This window comes from Sceloporus occidentalis, unplaced genomic scaffold, assembly GCF_023333645.1.
Source record: "Sceloporus occidentalis isolate IW3139 unplaced genomic scaffold, rSceOcc1.0.p SCAF_2, whole genome shotgun sequence".
NCBI classification, from domain to species: Eukaryota; Metazoa; Chordata; class Lepidosauria; order Squamata; family Phrynosomatidae; genus Sceloporus; species Sceloporus occidentalis.
The window spans coordinates 267,982,838-268,000,801 of record NW_028316982.1 but is presented as its reverse complement, the minus strand read 5'-3'; the positions used below and the strand labels follow the sequence as shown (position 1 = coordinate 268,000,801).

The following is a 17,964-nucleotide window of genomic DNA, read 5'->3' as shown; positions in this document are numbered from 1 at the left end:
TAGTAATAGCAGATATACAGTCTTTTTAGTGTGGAAACATTATGTATCCTCATGGTCACTGGGAGAAAGGATTCAGAGGTAAAAGAAATAGTGGACAAATACAATAATCTAAAACAAAACATTGCCATACATATGGGAACTAACAAGTGCAGTAATATTAAATAGCAACGATGGCATCACCATACAATACTACAGTATTTTGGAATTTTTACATAAAGATGTGAATGTTGGCCAGTGAAGAATGCTGGCAGAAAGAAAATCCACTCATTAGAAACTTGGTGCTAGAGGAAAGTTCTACAGATACATTGATCACCAAAAAGACAAATAAATGGGTGTGACAGCAAGTAAAGCCGGAATTATTTTTATTGTTTAAAATCTGAGTTGTTTTTTTAATTATGAACATGTTTAAATGGATTTTAGTTGCATACTGCATTAAGTGCCAATGATATTAGGGCAGAAGACATTGCAAAGGAATCCCTAATCATATTCTGGAGTACATTGTGAACTCTCCAACCATGTTCTCTTTTGTCTTGCCTTTTTTGAAAAATGAAACATTTCCAATTTTATGTTTCCTTTCAGGGGGACTATGTATGGATGGACCTCAAGACCGGCCGGGAATTTGACGTTCCCATCGGAGCAGTGGTCAAGCTATGTGATTCTGGGCAGATCCAAGTGGTAGATGATGAAGGAAATGTATGTAAGAGGGAAACAGAAATGTTCAGTTTGGATGCTTTAGTCCTCATCCCCCTTAATGGTCTTACTGTGAGAGCATCCAGTCCAGACTGCACAATTATAACTGTTCCCAGCCTCACTGCCATGACTCTATCCTATGGAATCTGGGATATGTAGTTTGGGGAGATACGGGGGCCTGTTACAGACGGGCCTTTGCGGCGCCCCCATCACGTACTGGGGTTGGCCGAGGACCTAGAGTCCATACCGGCCTCACCCCTAGCACGTGACGAGGGTGTAAAGATGGCGGCGCCCTATACACACGGGCGCTGCCATCTTTACATGCTGGACGCATAGCGTCCACAGTCGCGCCCCGGATGTGACACCGCGAGTGCGCAAGTAGTGCCTCGCGGCATCCCATCCGGGGCGCAAGAAGAAGCGCCATTTTGGCGCTTCTTCTTTGCTGCGTCTGGGAAACGCACGGTTTGGCTGCTGCGGTTCCCGGATGCAGCAACCGGCGGCAGCGAGAGACTGCCCCTTCTGGGCGGTCTGTAACGCGCCTCAGAATTCTCTACTAGAATTCTCTAGAGCAGTTTTCATTTTAATTAAATTCATTTCAATTTAATTCTGCCAAAGAAGACCAGGCTGGCTGTGGTTTCCCAGACGACCTTCTCATCTGCCGCTCCGAAAATGTGGAATGATCTGCTGGGCGAGATCCATCACATCATTTCTCTAAACGCCTTTAAAAAGGTGGTCAAGACGGATCTCTTCTGACAGGCCTTCCCAGACTAACCTCCCATTATCCCGTCTGCCCCAAGTTGCCTTGCTCTTGTCCGCGGTTTTTAAATTGTTTTTAATTATCTTTATTATTCAATTTGTTTTTGATTGTTATGTTGAAGGTGGAGGATTGGGAGTTTGGGTAATGTTGACGATGGTTGTATTACATACTTTTATCTTCTATTGTAACCCACTTTGATCCACAGGGAGAGGCGGAATATAAATAATAATAATAATAGTAATTATTATTATTATTATTATTATTATTATTATTATTATTATTTATCTAGAAAGAGGAATTAGGGATAACATAAGGTATTGGTTCTCAAATTGTGGGTCAAGACCCCTGTGTGTGAGAGAGAGACTTTCTCAAGGGGGCCATGAGACTTGGAGGCCCTGATCCACTTCCCAAACTTTTTATGTCCTGGAGGGGAAGAGAGGGTGCCTGAAGCAGCTGCCTCTGCCTAAGGGAGGAGGAGGAAGAGCAGAGAAGCTCATTGGATCATGGCCTCTGGCGTGGTCCATCCAGAGCCATCACTTCTTCTTCCCCCATCCATCCCATCACTGCCTTGGTTCTTGGGATGAGACCCTTCTGCATGGATATATTCATGTATATTCATATACTACATTGAATGAGGGCAAGCAATGTCCTCATGTGGATGTATAGGGGGTCAAAAGGGTAAAAAGTTTGAGAACCACTGACATAAGGGAAGCTTGGGTGCTGTAGTTCAAGTAAGTCCACAGTGCTTGTACATGCCCCACAAAATTACAAAGAAAGTCTAGAAAGACTAGCTCAGGAAAACAGTGTTTTGTGCACAGAAAGCCCATTTTTGTGTGTGCAGAACACAGCTTTAAAAACATATTTTTCTCCACGGAATAATTCTTCCACAATACTTCAGGGGAAAAAATTGCATAAAGTTCTCACTGGTCAATATTCTTCCCAACTGTTGGTAAACCCATCTTTCAACCTGGAAATGAATAACTGCAAACATTCTTGCCATCCTTACCATAAAATACCTTTATGCATGCTATTCTCCCATTCCCACATGGTACATAATGTCATATAGACACAACCCAACTACCTATGAGTCTCACACTTTTTGTTATTATTTTAAGGATAAAAATCCTGCCAAATCAGGTGCAAAATGCCCTCCCATACATAGACCCTCAACCCCACCAAAAAGATCATCTAAAACAGTGACTGGAAATATTATGACATCACTTCCCATTGTCTTTTTGATATATGGTCACATAGAGAATGGAGTAGGGACATGAAATGGACAGTTACAAGCAAGTGGAGGTCTGGAAAGGGTGAAAATTGTGCAGTTGCCCACACTGGGGGTGGATCAACGTGGTATGAACCTGCCACCATGCCATCTCTGATTTTGCTCCAATCATTTCAGATTGGGACAATGGCAATATTGGCTGCATCTACACTGCAGAATTAATGCTGTTTGACACTGCTTTAATTGCAATGGATTAATGTAATTCTTGCATGTGTAAGATATTTAGCCTTCACTGTCAGAGAGTTCTGGTGCCACAATAAACTACAAATTCCACAATTCCATAACATTGAACCCTGGCAGTTAAAGTGATATCAAACTGCCTTAATTCTGGCAGTTGTGCAATTATCAGTCTTTTCATATGTGCTTTGAAGGCCATTCAGCAAGTAACACTTGCTTTGTTGTTATTCCTACTCCTCCTTCTCTTCCCTTTCTTCCTGTGCCTTTTCTTTATCTTTTAAAATTCTGAGGCTTTCACATTCTGCTTTTCCAGGAACACTGGATATCCCCTCAGAATGCCAGTCACATCAAACCAATGCACCCCACCTCTATCCATGGAGTGGAGGACATGATCCGCCTGGGAGACCTGAACGAAGCTGGCATTCTGCGCAACTTACTCATTCGCTACCGAGAGCATCTGATCTATGTGAGTGTCAGTCCAGTGGCACAGAAAGACATGTGTGTCTCGTTGCCCTTTGTTCCTAGCTCAATTATTATTATTATTATTATTATTATTATTATTATTATTAACCTTTATTTATAAAGCGCTGTAAATTTACACAACGCTGTACATACAATCTTTTTAATTAGACGGTTCCCTGCCCTCAGGCTTACAATCTAAAAAGACATGACAGAAAAGGAGAAGCGAGTGGTGGAGGGGAAGGGGATGAGGGCCAGCAGTTCTTCTCTACCTCCAAGGCCTGGATCAGGGGAGATGGACTGGAGGGAGGGGTTGGCTTCATAATGGATGGTTAATCTCTTACCAGGGAGGCCTGTTGGAGTTAGCCTGCCTCTCTAGTAGGATAATACATATAAAGTGCATAGCAATACAGGAAATGGTTTGATAAAACAGGCACCAAAAGAACATCGAATAGCAAGCGATAATTATGCAATGCCTGGGAAAGCTTCTCTGAACAGGATGGTCTTCAACTCCGTTTTGAAGCTACCCTTTCCCTCTGGATTATATATATTCCTCATGTCAAAGATTGGGAATCAAAATGATCTTATTGCACAGTTCTGTGCAGGTCTACCTGATCTGAGTAGGTCCATTGATTTTTAAAATTGATAGTAAATTGATAGTAAAATTCAAAGATATAGCCATGTTAGTATGTAGAATCAGTAAGTAGAGAGATCTTATAGCACCTTTGAGACTAACTGAAAGAAGGAAGGTGGCAGCATGAGCATTTATAGACATAAGCCATTGGTGTCACAAAAACTGGTGGCAGAACATTTCAGTGTCTCTGGGCATTCCATCTCAGACCTCAGAACAGCAGTTCTTGAACAAAAGAACTACAAAGGTAGATTAGAAAGAGAAACAGCAGAATTGGAGTTCATTCAGAGACTACAGTCCCTCAGCACTGGCTTGAACAAAGATAATTACTTCCCATCACAATACCCACATTTTAACACTATCTGACCCCACCTTCATGGGGGCATCCTACACTCATCTATTCTCTTCACCCACAGGCTAGTTTCCAATGGCAGGTTGGACTTGCCACTTCATTTCCACACACTTAAAAGAAAATCGCAGATCAGTCAACTTTGAATCATACAATCATAGCGTTGGAAGAGACCACAAGGGCCATCCAGTCCAATCCCCACCATGCAGGAACTCCCAATCAAAGCATCCCTGAAAGATGGCCATCCAGCCTCTGTTTAAAATCCTCCAAAGAAGGAGACTCCACACTCTCCGAGGGAATGTGTTCTATTGTCAAAAAGCTCTTACTGTCAAGAAGTTCCTTCTAATGTTTAGGTGGAATCTCTTTTCCTGTAGCTTGAATCCATTGCCCCATGTCCTATTCTATGGAGCAGCAGAAAACAAGCTTGCTCCATCCTGAATATGACATCCCTTCAAATATTTAAACAGGGCTATCATGTCACCTCTTAACCATCTCATCTCCAGGCTAAATGTACACAGCTCCCTAAATCGTTCCTCATAAGGCATGGTTCCCAGTGCCTCCACCATTTTAGTTGGCCTTCTTTGGACATGCTCCACTTTGTCAACATCTTTTTTTGAATTGTGGTGCCCAAAACTGGACACAATATTCCAGGTAAGGCTGACCAGAGCAGAATGGAATGGCACTATTACTTCCCTTGATCTAGACACTATTACACAAAGGTTAGTTCCCAATACCTTTGTTCACAAATGACCATATTTAAAATTGGGCTTGCCACTTCATTTCCATACACAAAGTGTGTGGAAATTTAATTTGAATTCACATTTTGTGGGAAAATGTCAACAGATTGTCTTAACGAAAAAAGAAACCTGGCCCACTTTGTAGTTGTTCTCCAATGTTTTGGATATAGCAGACAGCAATTCAGCTGATGAACCTTCTCCATCACCACATCTCATTTCCAAGCAAGAAAGTTATGTTTGTTTTTAAAGGTAGTAATGCAACACATTGCTGTTCTTAGCTGCCATCGAGTCAGCTTCAACTTATGGCAATCTTGCAAGACTCTTTGTCATCAAGAGCTCTCCTGTGGCTTCCTTGGTTGGCTTCCTTGGTTGAGTCAATCCAACTGTAATGCAGTCTCCCTCTTTCCCTACTGCATCCCACTTTACCAAGCACTGTCATCTTTATTAATGAGTCATGTTGTGTCATGATACAGTGGGCCCTAGGTGTCTGCTGGGGTTTGTTTACAGGATCCCTGTGGATACCAAAACCCATGGATGCTCATGTCCTGTTAAATAGTAAAATGGTGTCCCTTACACAAAATGGCAAAATCAAGGTTTGCTATTTGGAATTTATATTTTTTGGAATATTTTCAAACTGTAGATGCTTGAATTCTTGGATAACGAATCTGTGGATATGAAGGGGTGACTGTATGGCCAAAGTATAATAGCTTTGGTCTAGTCATTTTAGCTTCTAGGGAGGGCTGAGGCTTGATTTGCTTTAGGAGACATTTAGTGATCATTTTTGCAGTCCATGGTATTGACTGAACTGTCCTCCAGCTTTTGTTGTTGTTGTTAACTGCCTTTGAGTTGATCCTGACTCATGGTGACTCTGTGGAGGAGACATGTTCTAGACTCTCTATCCTCCACTGCTCTGCTTAGGTCCTGTAAATTCATACCTATGATGACCTCCTTGATTGAGTCTATCCATCTAGCACAAGGTCTCCCTCTCTTTCCACTCCCTCCACCTTTCCTATCATTATTCTCTTTTCTAATGGGTCTTGCCTTCTCATGACATGTCCACAGTACGACAGCCTCAGTTTGATCATCTTGGCTTCCAGGGAGATTTCAGTCTTGATCTTCTCTAGAACCCACTTCTTTGTCTTTTGGGCTGACCATGGTATCCTTAGCACTCTTCTCCAGCACCACATCTCCAATGAATTGATTTCCTTCTTATCCACTTTCTTCACTGTCCAGCTATCACATTCAGACATGGTGATGGGGAATACGATGGCTTGTACACAATTTTGACTTTAGTTCTCAATTGTATATCTTTACTCTTTGGGAGCTTTCCAGTTCTTTCATTTCAAATGCATTCCTCTTCTTGTGAGCTTTCTTCACTATCCCGCTTTCACACCCACACATACAAATTGGAAATACTATAGTATGGATGATCCTGACTTTGGCATTCAGTCATATATCTTTGCACTTGAGAAACTTAGCTAGTTTCTTCATAGCCTTCACAGCCTTCTTCTGATTTCTTGACTGCAATCTATTTTGATTTATGACAGAATCATGGTATACAAAATCGTTGACTATTTTGATATCTTCATTATCCACTTTAAAGTTATGTAAATTATCTGTGCCCATTGTGGAACACATTGCATGGGGAAAACATAGCTCCCTCATCATCATATGAATTTATTAAGTCCCGATGTTTAATCTTCTGATTCATGGTCATTTAAATTGCAGCGACTTGTCTATCCTTTACTGAAGAGGCCAAAAATTGAGATGTTTCTTTTTTTTCTCCCCCTTTCAGTGTCTGAGAGCCATAAGCCACTTCATTCCCCTCCACCACTTCAATCTTCTTTTCTCAAGGATAAGCCTAAAGCCTTTTCTGAAAGGATTTCCCCCTTGGCTCTACAAGCAATCTTACTTTAACCCCCATCCCTTTTGAACTTTCATCCAACACAGCCGTGTGTTAATTAAAAGCCTACTTTTTCAGCCTTAAGGACTAGAAACTTGCTTTCAATTTAAAAAAAAACAAAAACAAATCTGGAGATTCTCTAGATCTTGAATCTGGTGCCAAGAGCCATTTTCAAACCAATTTATGGAAACTAATTTGTGGAAATTCCAAACTAATTTATACTGTGTGCCTTTCGAGTAGACTCATGATCTGAACATTAACTTTCCACATCCTGGAGAGTTTTCATTCACAAAACTTTTGGAGTATAGTGTGTGTGTGTGTGTGTGTGTGTGTGTGTGTTTTGCTTTGTCTTGTCATTTTTTTCTTGGCATTCCCACAAGACCGCTTTCCCTAACCTCAAATGCTACCATATATCCTTCCCATGTTGATGTGGCGGTGGTGATGGTTTTAATTCCTCTGTTTATTTGTATCTTGCCTTCTTCCCTAGAAGTGAGAAATCAGATGCAGATTAAAAATACAGATAGGATCAAACACATACAAATGTTATTGTTAACATGCAATTACATATCTGTAGAATGGAAGCATTTAAAACTTGTTACAAAGGTGAGAAATAAAAATAGTTCAGCACATTGTGAAAAGTCTTTTCCTTGTCAAACAGTAACTTCCTAAAAGCCTGTTGAAATAAAAAAAAGTTTTTATCTGGATGATGGAAAGATAACAAGAAAGGAGTCAGTCTATGGAGTTTATCACACTGGGAAAAAAGACAGGAGCATAGATTATCACACGACATCGTGCGACATCACAAATATCCCGTGACTGTCCCATGAATAAAGAGGAATTATAGCATCGCTTTTTATTAATGGGGAAATCCCATGAATAAAAAGTGGCTCTATAATTCCTCTTTATTCACAAGATAATAATGGGATATTTGCGATGTCATGTGATAATCTTTGCCAAATCATGCAATATTGACAGGAGCAACCCTTTGTCCTTACAAAAAACGAAACAAAAACAACAGCAACATCTCCCATCAGGAGAAGGGTCTGCATCTGAATCTGATGAAGTAGACTAATGGCCTATTGCAAAAAAAGAGGAGAGCCCTCACAACAGAAAGCCTTATTTATTACTGACTGGGACTTCTTAGAAAAGAATTTTCAATCCGCACAGATCTCTCCAGGAAGGAGGATGAAGGAAGCTGAGTTGGCAATTTGGCCAGTAAACATTCAGATTTCATAATGACATAGTCAGTTGGCCGAACATAGTTCTCTTCTGTGTCTTTGTTCACTGTTGGCTCTGGAGACCTGGATGGGCATGCCTCCTTTTTTAAAGCTACAGTTGGCCCTTCACATGTGCGGCTTTGACTTCTACAGATTTGATTATTCATGGATTTAATGAATCCTTTCTTTATAGGAATCTTTAGGTTCTCTGGTGTGACTCTATGGCCAACGTCTACCAGAAGATTCCTAGAGAGAACACTTCTCTAGGCATTTGTAGGTCCTCGACTGCAATTCTATCATCAACGTCTGGCAGATGTTTATCACAGAGATGTGCTGGAGGACCTAGAAATTCCTAGAGAGGCATTCTTCAGATAAAAGAAAATACCAGTGGAATTTTAGTTGTGATTTTCCTACTTTCACGAGGGTCCTGTGCCCCTAACCCCAGTGAATGTGAAGGGCCCACTGTAATGTTCCAAAAATATTACCATTCTAGCATAAAAGTCCTGTGCCATTCAGAAGAATGTGCTATAACTGAATCTATACAACCACATGTCCAAAAAAGAGAGAGAAAGTTTTGTTTTGGTATTTGTTTTGTTTTGTTTTTTGCTGCAATACAGAAATATTTTATTCCTACCTAGGAATAAAAAGGATTTGAGCATCCGCAGATGGCAAGCCCCACTATCACAAATGGTGGCACGGCCATGTGCATGTTGCACCATCATTAGGACGATGGGACTTGAGGTCCCATGTATTTTCATATCCGTGAAGAGGTCTGGAACAGGTCCCCTGTGGATACAAAGGTCCAACTGTATATCCTAGGGGGAAAAAAACACAGTCTCTAGGTAGGAATAAAATTTTTCTCTTTGTGCTCTGCGGTGAAACAGGCCATATTGTCTGGTTGTGTAACACACATGCACCCTGAGAACTTTAGCAACAGACAGAACAACCAACGGGAACATTTCCTACATCTGTTTTCCACCCGAGTCTCTTAAAGTTTATGCTAAAAACCTCTTTCTCTCAGTTGGTCTCAAAGGTGCTATAGGATCTCTGTCTACTTCCTCACCCCATGTCATATTTAAAATGTTGCACTTTGATATGGTGGTTGCAGGTGGAGGAATGATGACATTCTGTCTTTTTTTTTTTTCTTTTCTTTAGTAGCTACTTGCAAACAGGCTTCTGTCTTTTGTCATAGAGAGATGCTGGCTTCCACCACACACATTAACTTTTAATTAAGCATGTGCAACACTGCCCTGGATATCTTTCTCTTAGCAGGAGTTTAACCCTGAAGCAGCAATGAATTTTTAATCAGATTAGCAATTCTAGGCTCTCCAATGGCTCTGACTGGTTTGTCTCGTTGTCCGGACCCCTCCTGTGTCCTTTGGCAGAATCCCAAGTTATGGTTTATCATCAGTATCTCCTATACAAACCTGCCCAAAGCTTGAGATCTTCCGGGAAGGGCTTTCTCTCTGTCTCACCACCATCATGGTTGGGGAGGACATGGGAAAAAGTCTTTTCTGTGGAGTTTATCAGACAAGGGAAATTGGAAGTATAATCCAATGGCAATCCAAACGCAATCATGGGGCTTAACGTTATTGCGTGATAGACTACCACACGCAATTTCAGGCAGTGGCAAGCTATTTTCGGGCAATGGGAAGTCAGTTCGAATGCAATTCGAATTCACTTAAATTCGCTTAAATAGCGAATTCACATGAATGCGTTCTGGCCCCACTTTCTTTTCATTCGAAATTAAGAGAAATTCCTCACATGTGATAAACTCCAATGACTGCTCCCATACTGTGGAACTCCCTGCCACCGAATGTGAGGTTAGTCCCCTCCATGATCTCTTTTCACTGGCAGAGAAACACCTTTTATATAAAGAGGCCTTTGTTCTTAAACTGGGTGTGCCAGTTCTCTATTCTCTATTTAATAGTTTTAAACTTTTGTATCATATCTAGATTTAACTGTATTTTGTTTTAATCTTATATTGTAAGTTGCCTTGGGTTTCCTATTGGGAGAAGGGCAGGATATTTTGATCCCATATGTATATGACTCAAAAGCAAACCAAAACAGAATTTCTGAAGTCGAAGGCTTTCATGGCCGGCATCTTTTTCAGGCTATGTGGCCATGTTCCAGAAGGTTTTATTTCTGACGTTTCACCAGCATCTGATTCTCTGAAGATTCTCTGAAGATACCAGCCACAGATGCTGGTTAGGAACAAACTCTTCTAGAACATGGCCACATAGCCCGAAAAACCCACAAAAAAACTAAAAACTGAATTTCTCACAAGTTCATTCTGGATCCCAAAAGGATGTCCTTAATCACACACACACACTTGTTGTTGTGTGCCTAAAAGTCATTTCTGACTTATGGCAACCCTAAAGCATGGGATATTCTTGGCAGGATTTGCTCAGAGGAAGTTTACCATTGCCTTCCACTGAGGCTCAGAGTGCATGACTTGCTCATGGTCATCCAGTGGGTTTCCATGGCTGAGCAGGGATTTGAACCCTGGTCTTCAGGGTGATAGTGCAACATTCAAACTACTATCCCACACTGGTTCTCCATATATGTTGTTGTTGTTGTTGTTGTTGTTGTTGTTGTTGTTCTGTGTCTTCAGGTTCCCGCTTATGGCGACCCTAATGCAACTGTATCATGGAATTTTCTAGGGAGATTTTGTTCAGAGAAGATTTCCATTGCCTTCCCCTGAGGCTGAGAGAATGTGACTTGCCCAAGGTCACCCAATAGAGTGTGTGTGTGTGTGTGTGTGTGTGTGTGTGTGTGTGTGTGTAGAGATTGAGGTTTATTCTCTGTTTGGCCGTGGAAACTCACTGGGTGATCTTGGGCAAGTCACACCCTCTCAGCCCCAGAAAAAACAAGAAAAATATATATATGTGTGTTACACACACACACACACACGCTTATACACTGGTAGGTTCTGTTTGTTAATATATATATTGTTGTTTTCTTACTCACCTGCCTTGCTCTTTTGCTTAAAATAAAAGTAAACCTACAAACCAGGTGGTCATTTAGAACACTTCAATCTTAATAGTCTTAAGCGGATGACGGCTGTTCTCTAGGTTGAGACTATGTGGGGTTAAACTCTATGGATCCAGAAATTTTCTCTTTTTGTCTAAAATGCTTGAACGCTGGGAACCTTTTAAAGAGTAGGGCTGGAGGGCTCAAGACACCCAGGCCCATCATTATGGATTTTGAATAATCGCATGTATATTTTTACAAAATAGTAATAACACAGAATAGGGTGAATAATAATAATTCACTGTAGATCAGTTAACAATGTGACTACCATGAAAACGATGACAAAATAATAAATGGATTGTTATAAAATGAATATATCAAGGAAAGAGAAAACGTGTAAAACCCTATAAAGCAAATGCAAAGATGGCATACTACTGATACCACTGATGGGTAGTCCCTCAAAGGAGGCTCAGCTACACAAGAGGCCGTAATGTTCTGAGTTAAAACATTTGGCCACTGGGCAGGATTGCATACCTGTGGTTCCTGAAACCTGTGCCTGTTCTTTTTCCTATATATTGCAGATGGCATCCTGTACGTCTGCATTCGATCATATAATTAAGATTGCAGGGCCTGTAGGCAATGTTTTATTTAATTTAGTAGGTCCTGACAGTCATTGTGCATCTGAAAGTAACTGTCCTCTGAAGGTGCATACAGGTGAGATAGCATTTAGAATCAGAAGGGTACAATCCAGGATTGCTGACCAGTGTTTTCAGGACAGATTTTGCCAGCAATCCCTGTAGATTTAGCATCTGGCAGAAAGCTGTTATGAGAGGCTCACTGATGGCTTTAGCAAGCTGTTCAGAATTTACTAACAATTCATAGCTTTCCCTAATTGCCATATGGCAGTTAGAAGATGCAGAATATATATGCATGTGTTTTATACCTTCTCAGTAAGTTGTGGGAAAGCTGTTCAGCAGGGCCAGCCATTGTGATGGGCCTCCGGCTACTGATCCCGGAGGTGCAAGATGGATTAAGAAAAGGAAGAGGAACTAGAGATCACACTGCAAACATACAATGGATAATAGACCACGCCAGGGAATCCCAGAAGAAAATCTGCATGTGTTTTATTGACCACAGCAAAGCCTTTGACTGCATAGATCATGAAAAGCCAATAGGAGTGCCAGGACATCTGACAGTCTTGATGAATAACCTGTGCTTAGCACAAGAGGCTTTTGTTAGAATTAGAATGGTTCACAATTGACAAAGGAGCCAGGGAAGGCTGCAAACTATCACCCTGTTTATTTAGCTTGTATGCAGAAAACATTATATGCACAGCAGGCTTAGATTCAGAGGCAGGAGAAGTGAATATCAAGGGAAGGAACATTAACAAAATATACAGACGACACTACTAGCAGAAACCAACAAGGACCTGGAACAATTACTGAAGAATGTTAAAGAGGAAGGTGCCAAGGTAGGCTTAATGCTGAACATTAAGAAAACAAAAAATAATGGCCATAGAAGACTGACAGTAATTCATTCTAGATAACAAAAAAAATGAAATAGTTAAAAGAGTTCCCATATCTTGAATCAAGTATTGCCACACAATAAAATCAAGGAAATTTCTATAGAAATGTAATGATAATATTGATAGAATGTACCAGTGAAAACATTATTCTGATTGGAGCCTGGAACTGAGAAATTAATCTCCAGATGGAAAGGAAAGCAGAAAAGAAAATTCATTTGAAGGGAAGCTCCACAAATCTTTTTTTTAATCTAAAAGACTCTGCTTTTAGAAGATGATTGGAGATCCAAATATAGAATGGCTAGAGACTTCACATTTTATTCTGAGAGACACAAGTCATGGTCCAGAATAGATATGTTTCTGGCCTCTAAATCAATTAATACCAAAACAGTAGAAGTAGACATGCTGCCCAAAGTGTTATCTGATCCCAACCCAAATAGGTTAAAGATGAAAAATAAAAGAAGCAAGTTCACTTGGCCTCTGGATGATTCTCTGTTAAGAGATGAAAAAGAAGTAAAAGAGGGAGAAAAGATATGCACCAATCAGAAGCAAATTGAAGAATATTTCTATAGCTTTTATACCACTTTATACAAGGATAAACAAGTGAAATTGGAGAAGATGGAAGAATTTCAAGATAAACAGGAGTGGCTGCTATCTCCTCTACTTTTTAGACATGCTAGCCAATGGAATCAGGGAAGACAAAGTAATACTGTATTTGGTGTAAAAATAAAAGAATTTGAATTTGAATTAAGGATGAATTTAAATTCTATGATTCTATGATTTTAAGTATGTAGATGACATGGTAACAAATGACATATGTACATAAACCGGACAATCCCACCAAAATTATGTGTGGTGACGAAGGATGTTAGTGAAACAATATTTAGAGCATTTAATTACTCTAGGTCATGATGAGCATTTTTAAGGGCCAGGGGCCATGCTGGGTGAGGGATTCTGGGAGTGGAGGTCCATAAAAGTAACTTTTCCAAGTTATTGGTAGTTTATAAACTTATCCCCTGGCTGTCCCTTATAAGTATCTATCTTCCATGGAATTGCCTATTTTGGGTTTGCTCAGGAAAGTTGTATGTGAGAACTGTGGTGTGCAGCCATCTCCCTTCTAAGAGACCTGCATGTCCCTTTGTCTTGGAGAAAAGGTTTGAAAACTGTTGATAATAGAGAATATTTCCCCCTTTCTTCTGCCTTCCAATCAAAATTTTAGACTAACTGTGGTGGTGGAAGGGTAAGTATCACTTGCGAAAGTGCTTCTCAGTCATCCCATCTTCACAAAAATGCATTGCCGCTCACATTGTCATCTGCTTGGTCCTTGATGGATGCTGGACATCTTTTATTTGGCTGCCTTGGCTTCATGTACTCATTTGTTCAAAGTTCATTTTCCATCTGCTTGCTCTACCGCCTTGCTAAAAGCCCAGGCTTGAGACAGCAAACAATGTCTGCACTCAGCCTAAACTACAGGATGAAGATGCCACTAAGGATATGATTGCTTTTTAAAAATGCTCACCTCTCCATGATATAAGCATCACCTGCTCATCAAATGGCTTAACAGTTATGCAGTTCAATGCTGCATGCATAAAAATATAGGCTATTGTATGGAGATCATGTTTTGTGGCTTGCTTGTTCCCTAAACCATAGGCTCTTCAGAGGGTCCTCCACTTGGAGGGGACCCCCACTTTGTGGGTGCACAGAAATCTGGTTGGACTGGAAGGTTACTTGTAAAGTTACTTTTTAGACTATAATTTCCATAATTTTCAAGCCAGGAAGGCTGAGGATTATGAGAGCAATAGTTCCAAAAGTACCATTTCCATACCCTTGAAATCTGTAAGTATACTAATGAAACAGTGACTTCTTAAGTCTTGGAATGTGATAACCATGATATACTAACTGGCAATGAGGATTGGTAGGATCCTTGAATATCTTTTTTAAAATTTGTTTTGACAAGGAGAATCCAGGACCAAAAAGAATCTTTGTTTGTTGAGACTCATTCAGTGCAACATTCACACATGGTTTTTTGAGTAGGCAACCAGCATTTTCAATGCAAAAATATTATTTTCTGCACAGAAAGTGCATTTTCCAATTTCATTATTTCACATGAAGCTCATGTGGCCCTTGGGTAAGTTCTGATTTTTGAAACATTACTTCTGGGCCAATGAAAATGGCAGTGGTTCAGCCTGCTGAGGATCAAGAGGACCCCAAAAATGGCCCTCCAGATCATGCCTACCACTGATGTAATGTAACCAATAGTAGGGCTCTTGTTCTTATTAGCACAGCTGTTCTGTTCTTCTGTCTCTATGTTAGTGCATGGCTTCTCTCTCTTTCTCTAGACATACACAGGCTCGATACTGGTGGCTGTGAACCCTTATCAGCTACTCCCAATCTACTCACCAGAACAGATACGCCTCTACACCAACAAAAAGATTGGAGAGATGCCACCCCACATCTTCGCCATTGCTGACAACTGCTACTTTAACATGCAGAGGAACAACAGAGATCAGTGTTGCATTATAAGGTGAGCAGATGAATTTCGCTGCTGGTTTGTGACCACCAGGTTAGGGTTGCAGGATTTGATTCAGGACAGGACTCGGATAACTTTAACTTTTAACAGGACTTGGCACAGGATGAGGAATCGTAAGGCTCCGTCAAGTGCAATGAAGATATCTGTCCTCCTGCATTTTCCAAACCCCAACTTTCAGTCACAGCCATTCCCACCAAACATGGCTGTGGCTTCACTGGTGGAGGCAGGAGGAAGGGATGCACAGGAGAACCAGCAATAAAAACTCAACCCAGCAATAAAAACACGCTCCTCCATTCCTTGTCTCCCCTCCACCAGCAAGGCCATAGCCAAGTTGGGAAGGGACAACTGCAGCTGAAATTCAGGTTTTGGACAGGTACCTTCATCCCACATGGCAGAGTTTTATGGTACTTTCTTGTGCTCCGAGATCTGTTAGAGAATAAAGTTAGAGGAGCTCTATTCTGTACCCAATTTGGCACTGAGGTTTTCAGATCTTTGGTTTGAAGGGTACACTGAGCCTTTGCTATCCACTGGATACCAAAATCCATGGATGTTCAAGTCCCATTATATAAAATGGCATAGTAAAATGGTGTCTCTTATATAAAATGGCAAAATCAACGTTTGCTTTTTGGAATTTATTTGGAATATTTTCTTTCATATATATATATATATATATATATATATATATATATAATTTTTATTTGATAGACAAATATAAAACATATACATAGCAATGTTTCATTACTTCATTAAAAAAGTAAAAAAAAGAAAGAAAAGTTAGGTTGTATTGTTCATTCACTTACATGTTATAGCATTATTTTTCCTTATATTAAACCTTAAATATATTTTAATAGTTCTATATAACTAATTTACTTCCTTCTTGTCTTTGTTGACAGTTTCAGTATAAACTGACAGATTCTTCATTATTTCCTACCCTTATTACCAAAGATAATTCTTGTATAGTCTACCTATTTGTTCCCACTTTTATTAAAAGGAAGTCTCGCCGATCTCTACTGTTTTTAATAAATCAATTAAACCTATCCCAGTTCCTTCTTATCTTCATTGGGTTATTACAGTGTGCCCTTGACTTACGCGGAGGATCCAATGTTTTCATGTTTTGTATGATGCAACAGAACTCAGGGAACAGTCCACTTATAGTATGCACATTTCAACCTGTAGTGTCTGGCTATCAGAGATGGAAATAGAGAACTTAGAAACATTGCAGCCAAATTCTTTTCAGTCCCAACTAAGGTAGATCCATGAACTGAATTTAAATTCACTTCCATCCTTACCTGCATATATGATTTTGAAGGAGCATTACCTTGTGGAAACAGGTGGGTTGAAGTTTTGCTGTCCTCCTTCTTGACGATATCAGAGAATTTGCTCACCTCCATTTCTTTTGGTCACGGCAGCGGTGAATCAGGTGCAGGGAAGACAGAAAGCACCAAGCTGATTCTACAGTTTCTAGCTGCGATCAGTGGGCAACACTCTTGGATTGAGCAGCAAGTCTTGGAAGCCAATCCCATTCTAGAAGGTGGGTATAGAGTTTGAAGAAACTCCTGGGGTCATAGAATCCTAGAATCCAAGTGCCATCTACTCCAATCTCATTCTGCAGGAGCATCATTAGGGAGATGTGGAGGGTGCAGACCGCACCAGGTCATACCCTAAAAGGGGGTGACACCACTGCTCCTCAAACACCTACCTTTTGGCAGAAATGGGCTGTGGCATTCACCTGCATCCCTTTAAAATGCTTTAAGAGATGGTGGGAGTTGGGTGAAGCTCAGTTGGAGGAGAAAGGAGAGCTCTCGCCATTTTTTAAAAAATTAAAATTTCAAATTTCAAAATTTTTAAATTTAATTTTTTTAAAATATTTTTTTAAAAAATATTCCTTTTCATTTTTCTTAAAAAAGAAACACATTTTAACCAAATCTTCACTATGTATATGCAAATACATTTAGATCATGCTTATGATATTGTAATTTGAAGATACAATTTTAATTTGGCTAGTTGTTTATGTGACAACTATTAGCATTACACTCAGTGATATATGGGAATTATGATTTACGAGTAACATTAGAGCAAAAAAGCATTGCTAAGGATTCTGTATAATAATAATAATAATAATAATAATAATAATAATAATAATAATAATTTTTATTTTTACCCCGCCTTACCAAATGCATGATCAAGGCGGCTTACAAGATGAAGAATAATAAAATACAGTTAAAAACATCACAATATAAAAATTTAAAAACATCATTACAAGGGGTATGAACGGGAATCTATACAAATCGCATTCACCAGGGGCAAGAAAAAAACAATGTTTACACTAGTCTGGGGTCAAAGAAAACAAAGAGACAAGGAGCAGAGAAGAAACACTATTAACTAAAGTGAAAAAGCCAGCTGGAATAGATGCGTTTTTAATTGTTTCTTAAAAGAAACTAATGATGCAGGGGAACGGAGCTCTACAGGAAGCTTATTCCACAATGAGGGGGCGACAATAGTAAAAGCCCTCTGTGAGGTCCTCGCCAGATGGGATTTAGGGACCTCCAACAAATTTGTCCCAGATGTTCTGAGTGTGCGGGGCGGATTATATGGGGAGAGACGGTCCTCCAAGTACCCTGGACCCAAGCCATTTAGGGCTTTATAGGTCAAAACCAACACCTTGTATTGAGTTCGGAAGCGAACAGGTAGCCAGTGGAGATCTTTTAAAATAGGCGTTATGTGGTCCGTCCTG

The 17,964-nt window shown here is 40.1% G+C and overlaps 1 protein-coding gene across 3 annotated transcripts in view; it reads left to right on the top strand.

Annotated features, from left to right (window-relative positions):
* The window catches only part of MYO7A (myosin VIIA), a 185,078-nt gene that overhangs the window by 77,108 nt on the left and 90,006 nt on the right, over positions 1 to 17,964 (top strand). For all 3 annotated transcript variants that reach the window (XM_089512992.1, XM_089512994.1, XM_089512993.1), the window contains 4 exons: positions 580 to 693; positions 3,223 to 3,375; positions 15,040 to 15,224; positions 16,640 to 16,761. In XM_089512992.1, coding sequence (XP_089369118.1) covers positions 580 to 693; positions 3,223 to 3,375; positions 15,040 to 15,224; positions 16,640 to 16,761 — 574 coding nt within the window. The remainder of the gene's footprint in view (positions 1 to 579; positions 694 to 3,222; positions 3,376 to 15,039; positions 15,225 to 16,639; positions 16,762 to 17,964) is intronic.